The sequence below is a fragment of the Lissotriton helveticus genome, chromosome 5_1 (genome assembly GCF_964261635.1).
Source record: "Lissotriton helveticus chromosome 5_1, aLisHel1.1, whole genome shotgun sequence".
Taxonomy (NCBI): Eukaryota; Metazoa; Chordata; class Amphibia; order Caudata; family Salamandridae; genus Lissotriton; species Lissotriton helveticus.
This window is the reverse complement of record NC_136065.1, coordinates 390,008,290-390,026,911: the sequence shown is the minus strand read 5'-3', so window position 1 is coordinate 390,026,911 and position 18,622 is coordinate 390,008,290. Positions and strand designations below refer to the sequence as shown.

The following is an 18,622-nucleotide window of genomic DNA, read 5'->3' as shown; positions in this document are numbered from 1 at the left end:
AGAACTTTTTTTGTATGGTAGATGTATATTAAGCCAAGCTCTCATTCTCCAAAACATCTGCTAAGAAGGCACAAGGCTTACCTACATTACACAGCCTTGCTACCACACACAATGCCTCTTTTCTTTTGCCGTCTAGCCTTCACAGCTTGTTGCTGATGCTTACTGAACTGCAATTGAATTCTAGCTCCAAATTAGATTGCGTTGGGCTGATACTAGAGAAAAGCAACAGATTCTGAGCTCAGCTCCAAACGTCATGACGAACTCTTGACAAATTGGAATATAGGATCTGTCAAACACAGGACAAAGTGCTCACTCAACTGGTCGCAACATATGGACAAGGGCAGGACGAATCTGAATAATGCTTCCAGGCTGCCCCTTACATCTCAAGGAAGGGGGGCTAACCTCTTGTGTAAGCACTTTATGGAATATGATTCGAGAACAATGGTTTCCTCAATCTCATCCTTCAGGCTTCCACGCTGCCTCTTATGTTCCCACTCAGCACTGAAATGACCTGAAAGATTACTATACTAGCCACCAAGATGACAGAATCCCAATTCTACAATCATTTTTACACAACCCCAACGGGTTATGTCAATTAGGGTAAACTTAAATGTTACTTACACTCAAATGTTTTTCTCATAGCATTATTGGAATACGTTGCAGAGATTCCTATGTGCATAAGAAAATTAACAGGCATGCTAATTCAGTCTTGCTAAATACAGAATAGTCAAGGCCTTGCTCTGAAGATTGATGGCGTCGGCCTGGTTAAATAATGCAACATACTGCAAGGATCTGACAGATACATTTTCATCCATGCTACCAACCCAAAGTAGTCCAGAGAATAAATGGAGCCATATCTTATTAGAAGTACTGATGTTACTCCAATGACCTCAAGCCACATGCCACAGATGCCTGCAGAAATGCACAGCTACACCACTGGACAATGTCTTGGTCAGAATTCAACGTAAAGACTATAATCTCTCCACAGGAAGTTTTTTCCCTATAGATCACTATCACCGGAAAAAGGACTGTATACTTCGATGAATAGGTGCATTATATTTTACTTGCAAGTCAGATGCACAATTCTTTCCTGAGAGTGGCATCCCCAAATGCACTCCTCTTTGTGAGATAAAAAGAATAGTGTGAATTTTAACCACTCTTTGTTCAATTCCTTCAATCGTAGTGCTGTTCATTCAATTAATCATCATGATGCAGTGGTCTTCATTCAAAAGGTATACAATATTTGGCCATCCCATTGAATAGTCATGGTATGCTCATACACTTATATTAACCCAATGCATTTTGGGGGTATACCCTTCTTTGGGGGTACATTTATCCTGGGTGATGGTGAAACAAAGAGTAAACTGATACTCTGAAATGGAGTGCATAACAAATACTACTAAATCCAGAACCCTTAACATTTATATTGTTTAAATTGTCATGGGGCTCATTATGAGGGGAAATTCCAACATCTATGTGAACCGTCGTAAAGTCATAATTGTACACGGAAGGTCTAGCTGTTGGGCTTTTAGGTAGCGGGTCTACTGGTCAAAGCAACTACATGCTTCAGGAACCATAAAGGCCAATTCGAACAGGTGTATAAACGGATACGAACTCCAAGATGGCTTGGATGAGCAATCTTCATCAAAACGGTGGTGATTCATCAAAAACATTGTTCGATGTAATAAATAAAATTTAAAAATAAAAATAAAAAAAATTAAATAAAAAAGGTACATGCCAGTGGTTAGGCACGAAGTTTAAATTACCTTAGAGGGAAATATAGCATTAAAGCAGTGAACCAGGTTTCCTCCAACGGACCAAACTACTAGGTGCAGGGTTAGAAAGAGCCCCCAGAGTGGATCTAACTATAAGAACAAGCATTTGCAATGCAATAGGTCTCGCATTAGGATAAGTTTGAGCTTTTAGTATTGTAAATGGCATTGGCTATTTTTTTTTGCAGTAGTTACGTTTTGTTTTTATAACGCTGGATGTGGTTTCCTGCTGTTAATGTCTATTGTGATAGCAACTGGGTAAAATAATTAGCAATATTTGCCTGCTATTAACAGGGGAGGCATCTTTCTAGAAAACAAAATAGAGATCAGGGATGTCCTAGCCACAGTGGCGATGTGGGACTTCACCTGTGGGCTGCTACAGTGCGATTTTCAGAGTTGCTGCGGGTCCGCCGTTTTACTGTAAACTGCACCTGAGTGTGAGCATCACTCGCGTTACTATAACCCCAGCTACCCAGCGCACTTTTAAAACAGGTACACAGCGTGCACTATAAATAGAACAGTGATCATTTTTTGAAGAAAAGCTCTTTTTTTCTGAGGACAAACATGAAATACACTTCAGATCCAACAGCTATTGAAATGCAGCAGATAGCATGAACTTTTCTTGCAGCTTTGAACAAAAGCCTCCTAAGGTTTGCGGCCAATGTGGAAATTCAGTGCAGTGCTCTGTCTCGTCAAACTTTAAAATGCGTCAGCGCGTCTTTGAGGTATTGTACGGCTGCAAAATGTGATCCGGCAGGACCGTCTGTGAACTGCTCCCTGTACCTTTGAAGAGCAGCAGCCGCATTATTATACAGACATGCATTAGTGTTTGAAAGAGAGGCTTCAAACAGATGCTGTAGTAGCTCATAGTGATGTTGTGGTGCCCCTGAGTGATGTTGTGGTGCCCCTGAGTGATGTTGTGGTGGTGCTGAGTGATGCTGTGGTGATGCGATAGATAGAGTTAGTGTAATAGATAGATAGAGTGAGTGCAATAGATAGATAGAGTGAGTGCAATAGATGGATAGAGGGAGGGCGATAGATAGAGGGAGGGCGATAGATGGAGGGAGGGCGATAGATAGAGGGAGGGCGATAGATAGAGGGAGGGCGATAGATAGAGGGAGGGCGATAGAAAGAGTGAGGGCGATAGATAGATAGTGTAATTATATGGCTTGTAATTATGTGGCACTGAGTGGTATTTGGAGTGTATGTTGCGTTGAGTGCAGTGTAAATATGTAGCATATAATTATGTGGCACTGAGTGGTATTTGGAGTGTATGTTGCGTTGAGTGCAGTGTAAATATGTAGCATATAATTATGTGGCACTGAGTGGTATTTGGAGTGTATGTTGCATTGAGTGCAGTGTAATTATGTGGCGTGTAATTGTGTGCACTGAGTGGTATTTGGAGTGTATGTTGCATTGAGTGGCGTGTAATTATGTGGTACTGAGTGGTATTTGGAGTGTATGTTGCATTGAGTGCAGTGTAATTATGTGGCGTATAATTATGTGGCACTGAGTGGTATTTGGAGTGTATGTTGCATTGAGTGCAGTGTAATTATGTGGCGTGTAATTATGTGGCACTGAGTGGTATTTGGAGTGTATGTTGCATTGAGTGCAGTGTAATTATGTGGCGTGTAATTATGTGGCACTGAGTGGTATTTGGAGTGTATGTTGCATTGAGTGCAGTGTAATTATGTGGCGTGTAATTATGCGGCACTGAGTGGTATTTGGAGCGTATGTTGCGTTGATCGCAGTGTAATTATGTAGCATATAATTATGTGGCACTGAGTGGTATTGTCTGGAGTGTATGTTGTATTCAGTAGAGTGTAATTATGTGGTGTGTAATTATGTGGCACTGAGTGGTATTTGGAGCGTATGTTGCGTTGAGCGCTATGTAATTAGGTAGCATATAACTATGTGGCACTTAGTGGTATTATGAGGAGTGTATGTTGTATTCAGTAGAGTGTAATTGTGTGGAGTGTAATTATGTGGCACTGAGTGGTATTGTTTGAAGTGTATGTTGCATTGTAATTATGTCGCATATAATTATGTGGCACTGAGTTGTATTGTGTGGAGTGTGTGTTGCATTTAGTAGAGTGTAATTATGTGGTGTGTAATTATGTGGCACTGAGTGGTGTTTGGAGTGTATGTTGCGTTGAGCGCAGTGGGAATTATGTAGCATATAATTATGTGGCACTGAGTGGTATCGTTTGGAGTGTATGTTGCATTGAGTGCAGTGTAATTATGTAGCATATAATTATGTGGCAATGAGTTTGTGAGGGTGCAGTGTGTGTGAGGGTGCAGAGTGTGTGAGGGTGCAGTGTGTGTGAGGGTGCAGTGTGTGTGAGGGTGCAGTGTGTGTGAGGGTGCAGAGTGAGTGAGGGTGCAGAGTGTGTGAGGGTGCAGAGTGTGTGAGGGTGCAGAGTGTGTGAGGGTGCAGAGTGTGTGAGGGTGCAGAGTGTGTGGAGTAAAGTAGTGTGAGGGCGCAGTGTATGTGGCCTAAAGTAGTATGTGGGCTCAGTGTGTCTGGCCTAAAGAAGTGTGAGTGCGCAGTGTGTAAGTGCGCATTGTGTGAGTGTGCAGTGTGTGTGGCCTAAAGTAGTGTGAGGGTACAGTGTGTATGTCCTAAAGTAGTGTGAGGGCACAGTGTGCGAGTGCGCAGTGTGCGAGTGTGCAGTGTGTGAGTGTGAAGTGTGTGTGGCCTAAAGTAGGGTGAGGGCACAGTGTGTGAGGGTACAGTGTGTATGTCCTAAAGTAGTGTGAGGGCACAGTGTGCGAGTGCGCAGTGTGTGAGTGTGAAGTGTGTGTGGCCTAAAGTAGGGTGAGGGCACAGTGTGTGAGTGTGCAGCGTGTGTGGCCTAAAGTAGTGTGAGGGCACAGTGTGTGAGTGCGCAGTTTGTGAGTGCGCAGTGTGTGAGTGCGCAGTGTGTGTGGCCTAAAGTAGTGTGAGGGCACAGTGTATGTGACCTAAAGTAGTGTGAGGGCACAGTGTGTGAGTGCGCAGTGTGTGTGGCCTAAAGCAGTGTGCAGTGTGTGAGTGCGCAGTGTGTGTGGCCTAAAGTTCCAATATTTGTCCCCCTCTCGAGAGTGAACCAGTTGATGTTTGTTGCCTGCACAAAGTTGGACTTTCCCAGGATTCCGTTTTTTATTAACTATATCTGAGATTTGTTCGGCTGTGAGCTACCCCTGTTGTTGACATTGCACGTGTAGTTTGTAAACTCACGCACGCTCGATGGGAGATGGTGGCGTGTAAAATTTTATATGTATTAATAAAACAACGAACATGTAGTGAGGCAGCTGCCGACCAGCGAACATGTACTAAAGACCAGGAAATGCCGACTTGAGGTTTGAATACAGGATGAGTAAAAGATCGCTGTTGTGAACTGTGACTGTAGCGCTGAAAACAGTAATTTCCCGTCAAGGCACATTTGAATCAAAGGGGGGCATTTACAAAACCCTGCCTGTTCCCCATGTTGTTGTTTTGTGATATCTTTGTAGTTTAATAAATAGTGTTTTTATTAAATGTACCTCGCCTCACCTTCACAGGTATTTTAACATTCCACTAAGATCGGTTAAGAGTTATTTATGGTTAAACATGATCGTTACTGTTTTACGGAAAAAACGTGTTTTGTGCCGCGGTGAACGTCGAGGCGCTACAAAGTAAACAAGGACAAAATACACTGCTAGAGACCCGAATATATTTGTCGGTAAAGAAAAAGGGTTTATTCAGGAATAGTCGTATTTTTCATTATTAAGTTACAGTTGGTGCAGACGACGGGTAGATATAAGAAAGGTGACATTAAACGGTACACGCAGGCTGAGAAATTAGTTAATCTGAAACACATGCAGGAAAACATGGCAATGAAATCACGTGTTTAAAAAGGCGATTCACAACAAAAACCAGACACATGTTAAATGGGTGTAGCGGTTTCATATCTAGCATTGCCTCATGATGAATCACTGGTATACACGCATGTAAATGCACATGAATACATATTTTAAACTATAACGCATATATATCTGTGAATATGTATCTATATAAACACACACAGGCGTATATATGGGGGAAAAAAAACAGCCATCAACTCGCAAACACCGTACCAAACTGCAGACGCAACAGCGATCATTTATAATAAAGCAGTTTATAAGTGTAAAATGACATGTTACATAATTAAACACGTCAGCAGTTTAAAACTAGCTTCACCAAATACTGACCACTTGACGGTACTAGGACTGGAAGATGAGACACAGCGAGACAGACGGCGAGAAAAACAAGGTGTACAATCCCGGGCGGAAGTCAGGCAGGCCGGGGGCGGGACGTCAAGACACACCGGAAGCCCGGGCGGGCTCCCGGTGAGAGAGCCTCGCACGCACAGAAGGAAGAGACCGCCGCCGCCTGCAACGAGCCCTCGCCTGGAGACGAGTACCGGTGAGTGGGGGCCTTTGCTGAGCTGCGAGGGCGGGGGGCATGTGTGTGTGCGTGGGGCGGCGGGGGGCTCTGTATGTGTGTGAGCGCGCGTGCGTGTGTGTATGTGTCTTGGAGTCTGTGTGTATGCGTGCGTGTGTGTATGCGTGTGTGATGACTGCGGGGGGGGGAGAGAGTGTGTGCGAGCGAGTGTCTGTGTGTGTGTATGCGCATGCATGTGTGTATGTGTGGGGATGTGCACGGCGCGGGAATTGCTGTGAATGTGGACGGAGCCGACGTGCGCGTGCAAGCAGCTGAATCCAGCCGGGGAGAAGCGCGTGCACCTTCTCGTCCGTCCTTCCCTCGAGACAGGTGACTATACGTCTCCGTCCCTGGAATGCATCCTTTGGATGCTTATTCCAGGGCGAGACCTAAAAACTAAAAACGTAAGCCAGAAAATGTGTCATTACAATCTGATAGTTTAATACTAATGCATTGTCATCCGTGGTACCCAATATGCGTACAACAATCCAAGGGTTTAAGGAAAGTTCATGTGCGCCCTTGCCTCTATAAAGCGTGAAGTCTCTTATATAGAGTCTCTGATAGCGTTCATATGGATCGCATATCTTTGTGCTTTTAAATATTGTGATGAATGTGTCAAAAGAAAGAAAGTGGACAAGATCTCAAGTGCAGCTATTCTGCTCAAAGCCATGTTAGGGCGGCATATTTCACTCTAAATGTGAGGAAAAACGGGGCAAGTTTGAGTCATACTGGCCTATGCTTCAGACCGAAAATGAATTCAGAGGTATTTTCAATGAGCCACCATTGTTCACATATCAAAGATCGAAGAACTTTAAAGCGGTTCTACAAAAAAAGATGAACAAAAAAGGTACTACAATACATAAGGGCAAAATTGTTTGTCTACATTGTGGAAGTTGCAATACCATAAAAGGCAGCACCATCACCCACCTGTCTCAAGGGACCAAGATTAAATTGTATCCCACTGTTGCATGTGCTTAAAAATTGTGTTTACTTACTGAAATTCCCCTGTGGTCTAGTCTATATAGGCAAGACTGAACGAAAAAATAAAAACCAGATTAATTGAACATAAAAGCAGCATTCATGCAAGAAATGAGAAATCTACAGGGGCCTTACTTTTCAACACCAATGGGGAAAACGTCAGTCAATTGAGATTTACAGTTCTGGAGATTTTTCAAATTGAGTAAGGCATCGACAACAAAAAGCAAAAAAAAGCTACTCTGGAGGAAAATATACTGAATCAAAAACCTAGACACTTTAATACTCAAAGGATTGAACGACCGTACTGAGTTTAGTTGTGATCTTTAAGGGATTATCATGACCATGTTATTTAGACCCATCCTTTCTTAAGATTATGATAATCTCATACCCATTATCTATTTTTTTCCAGCTGCCAAGCCCCTCGGGGGACATTCACGAGATAAACACATTTCATATTCAGTCAACTCGGGGATTGGTCACATTCAGAGCAGTTCATACCACTGCTGTCCGTTTCACATTAGATTAATCAATAACCCCCTTGAATCACGGCTCCTTCCGCTTGAACATGGAGCCGATTTATATTTTAGTACATTTTCTCTGCAACACCAAAACTGTGACATTAGTGAATACCATTTTGGACGTGGATCCAGTATATTTAGTCTTTCATTATCCTTGCATTTCGTAACTTAAACATGTCCCTTTTTCCCTCACATTTAGAATGAAATACGATGCTCTAACATGGCATTGAGCTGACAAGCTCGTCTTTCTTTCAACAAACTCATCAGGATATTTAAAAATCACAAAGATGGCGATCCAGATTAACGCCATTGGAGACTCTAGGAGAGAGACTTTGTGCTTAAAGAATTTAAGGACACAAACTTTCCTTGAACTCTATGGGCGCTTGGATTGTTGCAAGCATATCGGGTATCACGGGGGACAATGCGTTTGTTTTAAACTATCAGAGTGTGATGGCACATTTTTTTAATCACGTTGTGAGTTTTTACTCAAAGTTAGGTCCCCTCTGGCGGCTCTTTGTAACCCCGCACTTAGTAGTTTGCAGCAGTTAGAGAAAACATGGTTCACTGCTTTAATGCTATGTTTCATTCAGAAGTAGTTTCAACTTCGTACCTAACCACAGTCACATACTTATTTTTTAATAAAGCAAGCACATGTTTTTGCATGAATCACCACTGTTTTGACCAAGATTGCTCATTCAAACTATCTTGGAGATTGCATCGCTTTATACACCTGGTCGGATCGGCATTTATGGCTCCTGAAGCACACAGTTGCTTTGACTATATAGACATGTTACCTAAAAGAACCAAAGCTGGACCTTCATTGTACCAATATGACTTTACAATGATTGATGTTGGAATTTCACATCCCAATGAGCACGTTGACCATTTATAATACAAATGTGATTGGTTCTGGATTTAGTAGTATTTGTTATGCACTCTATTTCGGACTATCAGTTGTTTTATCGTTGTTTTACCTTTTCCCAGGATAAATGGATCCTCTGAAGGGCAAAGCCCGAAATGCATTGGGATAAAAGAAGGGTTTGAGGAAACCACGACAATTTAATGGGATACCAAAAAATTGTATACCTTCGAATTAAGGAGAATGCATCATGATGAAATAGTAGAAAAATGTAATCAAGAACCCTACGGTTGAAGAGTGCTTATTTTGAATAAGGAATTGAACAAAGTGGATAAAATTAACATTATTCTTTTTGAACCTGAAGGAGGAGGGCATGTGGGGGACGCTGCTACCAGGAAAGGAGGATGCATCAGACACATTTCTGACCTACACCCATGATCAGAGGGCAATATACCCTTGTGCACCCAATTCATTTTGATCAAGTGATTACACTACAGTTGTACCGCTACAGAGTGGATTGCCAGTCTCAGTATTAAATTTTTCGCGTCCCATCAAACAATTATTACGATTACTGAAATATGATGTTGCAATCACACATTAGATCTCTCATGTCATCCTGCAGACAATTTGCATCGTTTTTTCTTATTTATACGACTACAATTGCATTAAGAGAGTTCTTAAATAAATTAAAATATAAAAAAAAAATGTCGAACTGTTCCTTAATTGCTGCTCAAGTTACTGGAGATCACTGTAAGCCCAAAAGCTTTATAAATAATGCAACTGCCCTCCTTTCCAGATCAAACACAGTTCTGTGTCCCATCCTCCCTCGCACTACTTACCCACAAATATTTGTTCAAGCCTTCTGCTTCTAAAATAGCCTGAATAAATTGTGTCCCCCATCCCCAAAGCTTAATAATCATGCTTTCTCTACCTTCCACGACTGCCTAAGAGAGACGGCTGGATGGCTACACAGTAATTCCCTCCAGTTCAACTCCGCGAAAACGGAGGTCCTGTTCTGCTCAGGCACTAAGATACCCCGTCAGTTTCCGAACGAATTCTGGCCCCCGGAGTTCAGAGACAAACCTCTGCCAGTTCCTTCGGTGCGCAACCTGGGAGCCATGCTGAACAACAAACTAAGTATGGAAACCCAGGTGACGAAAACCGTGGGGATTTGCACTGCCCTGCTTCGATCACTGCGGAAAATCATGCCTCTTCTCCCGGCACAAGCCAGGGCGTCGATAGTCAGGTGCACGATACTCAGTCGCCTTGACTATTGCAACGCCCTGCTCCTGGAGTCTCCAGTCACGATGCTGGACCGACTACAGCGAATTCAATCTGCCGCCGCCAAGCTGGCTCTTGGCTGGACGAGGAGGGCCTCAGCCACAGCAGCTCTGGCTGAGCTGCATTGGCTACCCCTAAAACAAAGAGTGGCCTTCAAATCCCTCTGCATTGTCTTTAAGGCGCTGCACGGACTTGGACCTAAACCTCTGCAAGCCCTGTTCCGGTGGTACACTCCTGCCAGAGATTTACGTTCATCTTCTGCCTGTCTGGTAAAAGTACCCAGATTTAACAGAACTAGAACAGGGGGCAGATCATTCAGTGTAGCAGCGGCCAAGCTGTGGAACAGCCTGCCCACTGACATACGTCAGATATCACTGCTACTTCCCTTCAGGAGACGTATTAAGACCTGGCTCTTCCCCCAATAAATTGCCCGTCCGACTGTTCTTCCGGTTTACCGTTAACAGAGTAATTTCCAGCGCCAGGAAGCCTGCAAGGTGTCAGTCGCGCTTTACAAATTCTCAAAATAAAATAAAAATAATAATAGATGGCCACCCTTTCCACACCTTGATGATCATGCTGTATACAGTGCTCCCAAAGCTTGACTATGCTATGTCTTAAAGATAGATCACACTGCCCCTTTCAAAGCTCAGTCATGCTGTGGGACACACCTTCAGAAGCTCTATTTAGTGTGCCCCATCTTCCAAATGTTGTACACTTGCAGTTGAGTTTTAACAGTGATCTGCCCTTAACATATCGTTCAAACGCAGCCCCCACTGCCTATAACAGGGATATGATCTACATACATCGTAAACTAAAAGGTGCAGTTGCATGATGCATCCCTGTCCAACAAGGGTTAATGACAGAACTAAGAGTGAAAGGATCTTACCTGGCCTGGATCAGAAATATCATAGTTGTGATGGTCAATAACTGCGGTCTTCTCCTCGTCGAACTCTATGCCACATTCACTGCCAAGTTCTCGCAGGGGGTCACCTTGGGGTGAGGGAGATAATATTAAAAGAGGAATGGCGTTTGAGATTTATGGTTCAACATGTTGATGAATTGGACTCAAGTCATAAGGGTTAGGAGAATTGAAATATCACACTCATGGCAAAGGAATACACCTTCAGTGCTCCAATGCACTTCTTAGCAAAGGCACAGATTGAGCATAAGCCAATAAATAACTTTCACATTTGTCTAACTCCTCAGAACGAGGTAATACTGAGCCTTAAGCAAGAGAAGCTCTAGCCTGTGCATGGCAAATGTGCTTACAGGTCTAGAAAGCCCCATGCAGGACCTGAACTACCCCTGTTTAACAGCATAGGAAAAAAAACAGCAACTAGTTCAAGTTAGGAAAAGAAAAAAGGTAGTCACAGTTTACAACTCAACCAATCGCTCTAATTTTTCAATCTGAAACCTCACAATGGGGGGCACTTCCAGTTTCATGATTAAAAGAACAGCTCTGGAGTCCAATTCTTTGAATCACACATTGCACACTCTTCGTCAAAGCTTTCACTGAGCCTTTGTTCTCCTACTGGGAAACTTGGAGAACGTATAAGCACAGTTTGCCAGAAGGCTGCACTATGAATTATCAATTTTCTAGACAATTAAAAGCAAAAACTTCTCCAGCAAATCACGAAAATCGTATATAAATAAAAATAAACGGCTGATTTATTCATCATTATGTTCCAAAATCCAACTGCAACGTTACCAAACGAAATATTGCACTTATTAGATCAGACTTTTTGGTGAATAAACCGCATTCAGAAGGAATGACTTGCAAGGCTAGTCTAACGCCTATCTGCTAATGTTGGGCTACAAACACAAGTGGAAAAATAAAAATAGACCCAGCCTTTGGTATCCACATATTGATTATACCAATGGATTATTTCTTGCCTATATTTATTTCAAATTTGCCTCAGGTTTTTACGATAGCGCATGCGATTTTTCTCCATTAGCAGACACTGCTTTACCTCCTTTCTAATTCTGTGATGCCTATTGTCCAAGTCTACCTCTGTCAGTTTACATTTTCAAGTTGAATGTATGAAACATTCAGGTGAGAGTAAGTATGTGCAACCCAGGAGTTCCTGAACTGCATTTGCATAATCTCCTAGATTCTGACTTTTGCTGCACCAGGTATAAAGCAGGTGAGGACCGATTTAGAGAACTGCACCAAATGATAATCAATTTGGTTGGCTTTAACACTACATTTGAGTAAAAGGGGTTGGAAAGTTCATGCCTGGTCAATCCTCTCTACAGTTAATTGCTTTTCACCCACCCATTGCAGTTATAGGCCCAGCAATATCAACGCTAAAAAGCCTATGCCAGCAAAAGGTAATACAAAAATGTTTTTTCTTTAAAAAACACACTTTTGTGGCTCTCTTAAAAAAAAAATAGAATGCTACAGATTCCTTGGTTTTACAATTACAATTTAACAACAGTCAAAAAGGTTTCAGCAAACGGGACTTTGTGAGGAAAATAATCAAATCACCTAATCATGTTCTCAGTGGCCAAACACAGAGCATTAACAATAAACTATCATATTTCTGCACAGACACAAAGATAATGTGCAATTTCTAATGCTAAGGCATGCAAGCTTCACCCAAACATTGCAACACATATACAGTGGGACTTCACCTCAAACACCACCTTGATTTTATTACTCACCAATATCTGAACTGGCAGCCACCAAAACGCTTCCTCCTCCATCTATGAAGGCACTAATGGTCTCTGTGTTGATGTTACCGCCGAAATCTGTAGGGGACATTCGACAACTTATGTAACGTAACTCCCATAAATCAGACAAGAACAACAAAGAAGTAACACTCATAAGGGTTTTAAAGATAGTGGGAGACTTTGTTATATCCTCCACTTTTTTGTTACCAATACATTTCATAATCAATATTCCGATAGCATAGTCCAAATAGAGGGTTAGCTCCATAACCCATACCGTGGTTCCAGTTATGAAACCGGTGTTCATTAACAGTAGTAAATAGATGGACTGTAACTAATCAACTTCCTTCAGTGATACTAGGAACAGGACGCGTGTGGGGAGGGATCTACCCTAACCTATTTTGTTGTACTGCAATTGCATTTAAATAGTACTTAGTACCCCAGACGAGGTGTTGACTGAATTTTGCAAGTAGCATGCTACTCAGGAATCGAAAGTTAGTGGTTAATTCAGTGCTCCCTGTTTGGTTTTTAGGATCAGTCGTGTGCTCGCAAGGAAACCCTTCCTTGTATTTATTTACTTCAGTTTCTTCGCTGTAGATTAAATTAATTGGAGTTCTATGTAATCATCAGTGGAGGGTATGTGAGTTCATGCAAACGGTTGGTGGGATGACTGGATAGGTGAGGGGAGATCAGTTATTAGATTGCAGGGATATGGTTTCAAAGAAGGCGGGTCGTGGTCTATGAGTTGAGGTGTGGTTAATTTGCAGAAATGCAATTAGAGACTGAAAAGACAGGCATGTGGCTTAGAGTGGTCTACAATCAGCGAGAGTAAGGCACGGAGAGTAAAGAAAGCAACATTCGACAAAAAGAAAGGATAGTGAATGGTAGCTAGCTTTAAGTCAATATTAATTTTCCATGCATGGTTTCAGGAATACAGAGGAGGCGCCAACCCCTTCACTTCCTATACACCACACTCAATAGTAGGTAAGCCTAGCTGCAAGGTCTTTTGGTAAACGGGGGGAAATAAGAAATGAAGTTATTTTCAGTAAACACACTGACAACCCCCCCTTTTTAAAAAAAAAAAGCAGTTCTGTGTTCTCAATTTGTAACAATGAGTTACGCCCTATATGGACAACATACACAAATTAAATTAAGCAAATTGTTTTCTAAGAGGAAGCTCTGCAAAATGGACTAACACTCTTGCTCTGTTACCCATAGCCTATGGGGTGGTCAAAACTTGGTTCATGAGGGTCCAGTCCATACTGGATTGCGAGAATAATCACTGGCAACTTGAATGGCTCGTTTCACTTTCCTGCGTTTATGTTTTTTCTCATATGTTTTTCCTAAATACTTGATAAGGATTCTGGTGTCGTTGCCAAACACTGGGCACTATTAATCTTGACAGAGATGTTTAGAGAGAAGCTGTGTTACCTTCCACAAGACTGGTCAGATCTACTTGACCACTCACTATGGAGAGTCAGATTTTATCAGGGTGGGCTATATTTAGGGCCTACTCGTGGAGAGCTGACAAACAGGTGTTCTTTTCACTCTCAAAATGAAGACTCCATCTTGTCACATTTATTCTGTGTTCAGAGACAGAGGTCAAAAGTCAGTTTACATGTACCATGTAAAGTGATTTTTTTTTTTTTAGAGGATGAAAACAAAACAGAATACTTTACATGGTGATATGCAAATGATAAATATGTTTGCTGAAACCCAATTTCCACAACTTATTTTTAATACACTATATAGTTTAATAAGTAAAACTGCATGTTAGTGGGAACGTTTTTGGCCTTTTCCATGGAAAACTTACTCTCTGTAAAATGACGGTGCACTACCACCTCATGCTTTAGTAATATTAAAATTTAATTCTTAAAAATGAATTGAAAAACATTCCTATCCCAGCCCTGATGGCAATGCTAGTATTGAACTAAGAGGCAAGTCAGGTGTCATGTGTACCCTATATGTGGGGGAGATTCCGATTATGCATGGAGCAATCGTTTAGTATATTAAATCACACCAAATAGGTTTTTTTGTACACCAGGAATGCTGAACTCCAATACTGGAAGGTGCGCTCATATGTGATAATGAAGAAAAGGGTGACTCTGCAAAATAAAATATTTGCCTAGGATGACAAAATTAGACCATTTTACGGGTCAAGTACATCAAGTTAGGCCGTGAAGAATATTCAAGTTACTAGACCTGCAGGTCTAGTAACATTTTAATTATTTTTTTAGGTCTGTTCCACATTAGTGGCATTCATTCATGACCAAGAATGCACACTTATTCAAACCTTGGAAAGGACATGCATGTGAGAGGTGGCGTAGGAGGCAAGATGGCCGCTAGGCTGCTGTAGAGAGCAGTCGCATCTACTCCCTCTCCTGACCCACGGAACATGTGGCTGGCAGCTTGAATAGGCATGCTGATTTTCCAAGGGCTCAGCAAGATCCAGGACGAAGGAAGCATTGGCGTAATACGGAAGACCTTCTCGGCAATTTTCGTCTTCCTCGGGAGGCACTGGAGAAAGCTGTGTGCTCGAGGGGTCAGAGCCAGCGCAATCGCAGAAATGGCACAACGTTCAGGAGCAGTCTCGAAGCTCCCAAGTGTGAATAAACGATCTACCCCGGCGAACAGTACCCTCCAAAAAAAACAGCAGCTCAAGAAGGGGGAGAAGTCAGAGAAAGCCGGCAAAGAAAAGATGGAACCCAAGACAGCAGCGCAGGCAGGCACTCCCGGCATCAAAGGTCAGCAGCAGCGGCGCTCGCAACCAGACGGCGGATTACTTCACAAAGAAAGCAGGGGGTCAAAACAAGCGATCGCTGCTCCTAGCAAAGATTCGAGGCAGCTCACCGTCTCAGAGGCTTTTGCGGGCAGAACCCAGCCGGGGGTTCAGGCTTCCGAAGCTTCCGCGGTAACAAAAGTTGATGCTGCATTCACTGGCCTCTAGGACGCAAGCACGGCGGTTGCTAAGCAACACGAGCTCCAGCTGCATACGCCTCACGCGGGAGCCGCGCTGGGAAAGGAGGACGCTGAGAACACAGACACGGTGAGCGGAGGGAAGCTGGAGGAGCCGGGGGCAGGCTTGGGAGACTCTGGAAAGTATAATAATGCCCAAATGCTAGAAGCCTTGATGCAGGTAAATGTCGCCCCCCCCCCCCTGGAGACGAAAATACATTAGTGCAATCTGCTACTTGGGGGAGCATGAGAAGCGTGGAAAGCCATGCATCAAGGGGGCATAAGGGGACCAAGGGAAGGAGAGTCCGATCCCCAGAAGGGGAGAAATTCTATTCAGTAACTGAAGGCTCTGACTCCCCACAAGAGGCTACGGAGGAGGAGGGCAGTATTACAGATCTATCGTCAGAGACAGAGTCGGAGGGATCCTGCTCTAGCACCTCTAGAGGCATAGAGACACAAAAGAAAAGGAAATCAGTGATAAGACGGGACAGAGACAGATCGGCATCTAGTACAAATAGGAAATTGCTTTGGGACTATGGTAATACCTCTAGAGTGTATCAGGAGCACTACATAGAAGAGGGAGCTGTTACTCAGCCCATTCATGTCTCTCAGGATGCTAACTCTGAACCACCACCACAAGCAACCCTAAATGGTATGTTCGCTATGTTAAAACAAATGCACGCAGAGGCTAGAATTGAAAGCCGGAGAGACAGACAGGATACTAAAAAAATCCAAGCAAGTATTAGGAAAATGAATAAGAAATATGAAGAAGTGGAAGAGAGAGTTGTACAGGTGGAAGAAAGGACTGGCAGGCTGGAGGATGAGGTAACGGACTGGCAGGCGTACAAAATGGAGCAAGGGAAGGTGGTCGAGGACTTGCAGTGGAAACTGGAGGACTTTGAGAATCGCCAGCGGCGAAACAATCTGAGACTTCTTGGCCTGGAAGAGGGGGTGGAAGGGAAGGACCCAAGAGGGTATGTGGTCAAGTTGTTGAGAGGTGCATACCCAGAGGCACAGTGGCAATGGGAATCCGAAGTCCAGAGAGCACATAGATTTCCACTTACGCAGAAAAAGTCAAGAGGTGGTAGCCAGGACTCACTGCCAAGGGCCATGCTAGTCTTTTTCGGAAACTTTCTGGCTAGGCAGGAAATCATGGAGACGGCTAGGCCAGACAAAAAGAGATCATTTGAAGGGGTTACTTTCTTTGCAAGGCCTGATTTCTGCCACGCGACCGTTGAAAGGAGATGGAAACTTAGGCAGCTAATTACTCCCTTCCAGCGACAGGGCTCCGAAGCATATCTGATGTTTCCCGCAAAACTAAAAGTCATCACAGGGGGTCGCGTCAGAATGTTCTTTTCAGAAATAAAGGCAGGCGAGTATCTCGCAGAAATTACGGAGAACCAAAGGGGAAGGAATAATAGGGACACTGAGCCAGCCAAGGATGCGTAATGCAATACTCAGGAGAGTATTGAATACGTCAGTAGATTGGGTGGAGATGGGAAGGAGGGGGAGGCGACGCTACAGTAGTGAGCGGTCACACATAGGTCATGATTGACCTATTTGCCTGTAGTAGGGGGGGTAGCCAAGGGGAGGGGGGTTGACGGGGGGTGCAGGGGGGGGTTGGGGGGTGGAGATAAATCATGGACATGTACAGCACAAGAAAGGATGACATACAGGAATAAACAAGTGTTAGTTACTCTAAGAGGGTGGCGACTGGTCAGTTCAATATTTAAGATCAGATGGCGTTCAGGATCACCACTATTAATATTTGTGGGCTAAACGAGGGCGAGAAAAGGCAGAAGGTGGCAGCTATGCTTAGATTGCTGAAGCTGGATGTCATATGCCTTCAGGAGACACACTTGAGGGGTAAGGATAAATACCTCATGGATCAGCTTGGTTTTGAGGTCTTAGCATATACGCAGCAGGATTCTAAAACAAAAGGAGCGGCTATAATTGCTAAAAAGGGGGTCATGCAGGTAAAGAAAAAGATGGAAGACGATGGGGGGAGATGGGTTATGATAGAAGGGGAAACACCTGGGGGGGCGATATACTATTGTCTCAGTATACGGCTCAAACGACGATGAACCTGAAGTATTTGACTTTCTATATATGGAACCTGTGATCTTTTGTGGGGATTTTAATGTTAACGGATTGTCGGGGTTGGGTCTGTTGGGAGGGGGGGATTCAGGGGGAATCGCAAAAAGAGAACACGTAGGGCTATTGGTAATTTAATGTATCACAATGCACTGGTAGATGCCTGGGCAGCCAACAATCCTACTGGGACAGGCAGCACCTTTTATTCCGCTCCTCATAGGGTTATAGCTAGATTAGATGACTTTTTGCTCTCTAGCTCTCTAGTGTCTGGCTCAAAAATAGAGAGACTCCCCCGTGTCTTCTCAGATCATAATCCCTTAGTATTAACTATCCCCCAGAACCCTAGGGGAGCCCACAGAGAATACAACTGGACGTTTGAGAGAGGGCTACTTAGGGAAGAAGATTACGTAGCTAGAATGAGGTTATGGATTAGGCAGTTCTGGGAAGTGAATAGGGGTACGGCATCTGCGGGGTGGTCTGGGACACTTTTAAAGCAGGGGTAAGAGGGGAAACACTGACCTACACACTTCATAGGGGTAAAAGTGAAAAATCAGCATTAACTAAAAGACTGAATGACCTAATGGAATTGGAAGAGCAACTTATTCGAGCAGTCATTAGTCAAGAACCACTCGAGGAGATCCTATTGGAGATTGAGTTGAAAAGAGCTGAGGCTAGCGAAAGCTTGGCAAGGAAAGCCGCAAGCAATTATTTAATGAAAAAGGAAAAATGCTACAAATTTAATGAGAGGGTAGGTCACATCTTAGCAGTCCGTATTAGACAAAATGTGGCAGCTGGTGAAATAAAAGAAATCAAGGATAGAGGGGGAAGGGTCGTGACCAAGGTAGAGGATGTGCGGGAAGTCTTTAGGGAGTTTTACTCGGATCTATATGATCAAGACCTGGGCAATGTAGATGCTGAGATAGAGGGCTATTTAACAGGTATCCCACATGAGGAGTTGAGAGATGAGAGTAAAGAAACACTGGAGCTGCCACTGACATTGGTGGAAGTTCAAAGTGCAGTAACCAAACTCCCTTCAGGGAAGGCAGCAGGG

The 18,622-nt window shown here is 43.4% G+C and overlaps 1 protein-coding gene across 1 annotated transcript in view; it reads right to left on the bottom strand.

The window, feature by feature from the left end:
• Positions 1-18,622, bottom strand: part of DDOST (dolichyl-diphosphooligosaccharide--protein glycosyltransferase non-catalytic subunit) — a 69,464-nt gene that overhangs the window by 40,878 nt on the left and 9,964 nt on the right. Inside the window, exons 3-4 of the mRNA XM_078642575.1 lie at positions 12,517-12,603; positions 10,739-10,842 (exon numbers count right to left, since the gene is read on the bottom strand). Of these exons, the coding sequence (XP_078498701.1) occupies positions 10,739-10,842; positions 12,517-12,603 (191 nt within the window). The remainder of the gene's footprint in view (positions 1-10,738; positions 10,843-12,516; positions 12,604-18,622) is intronic.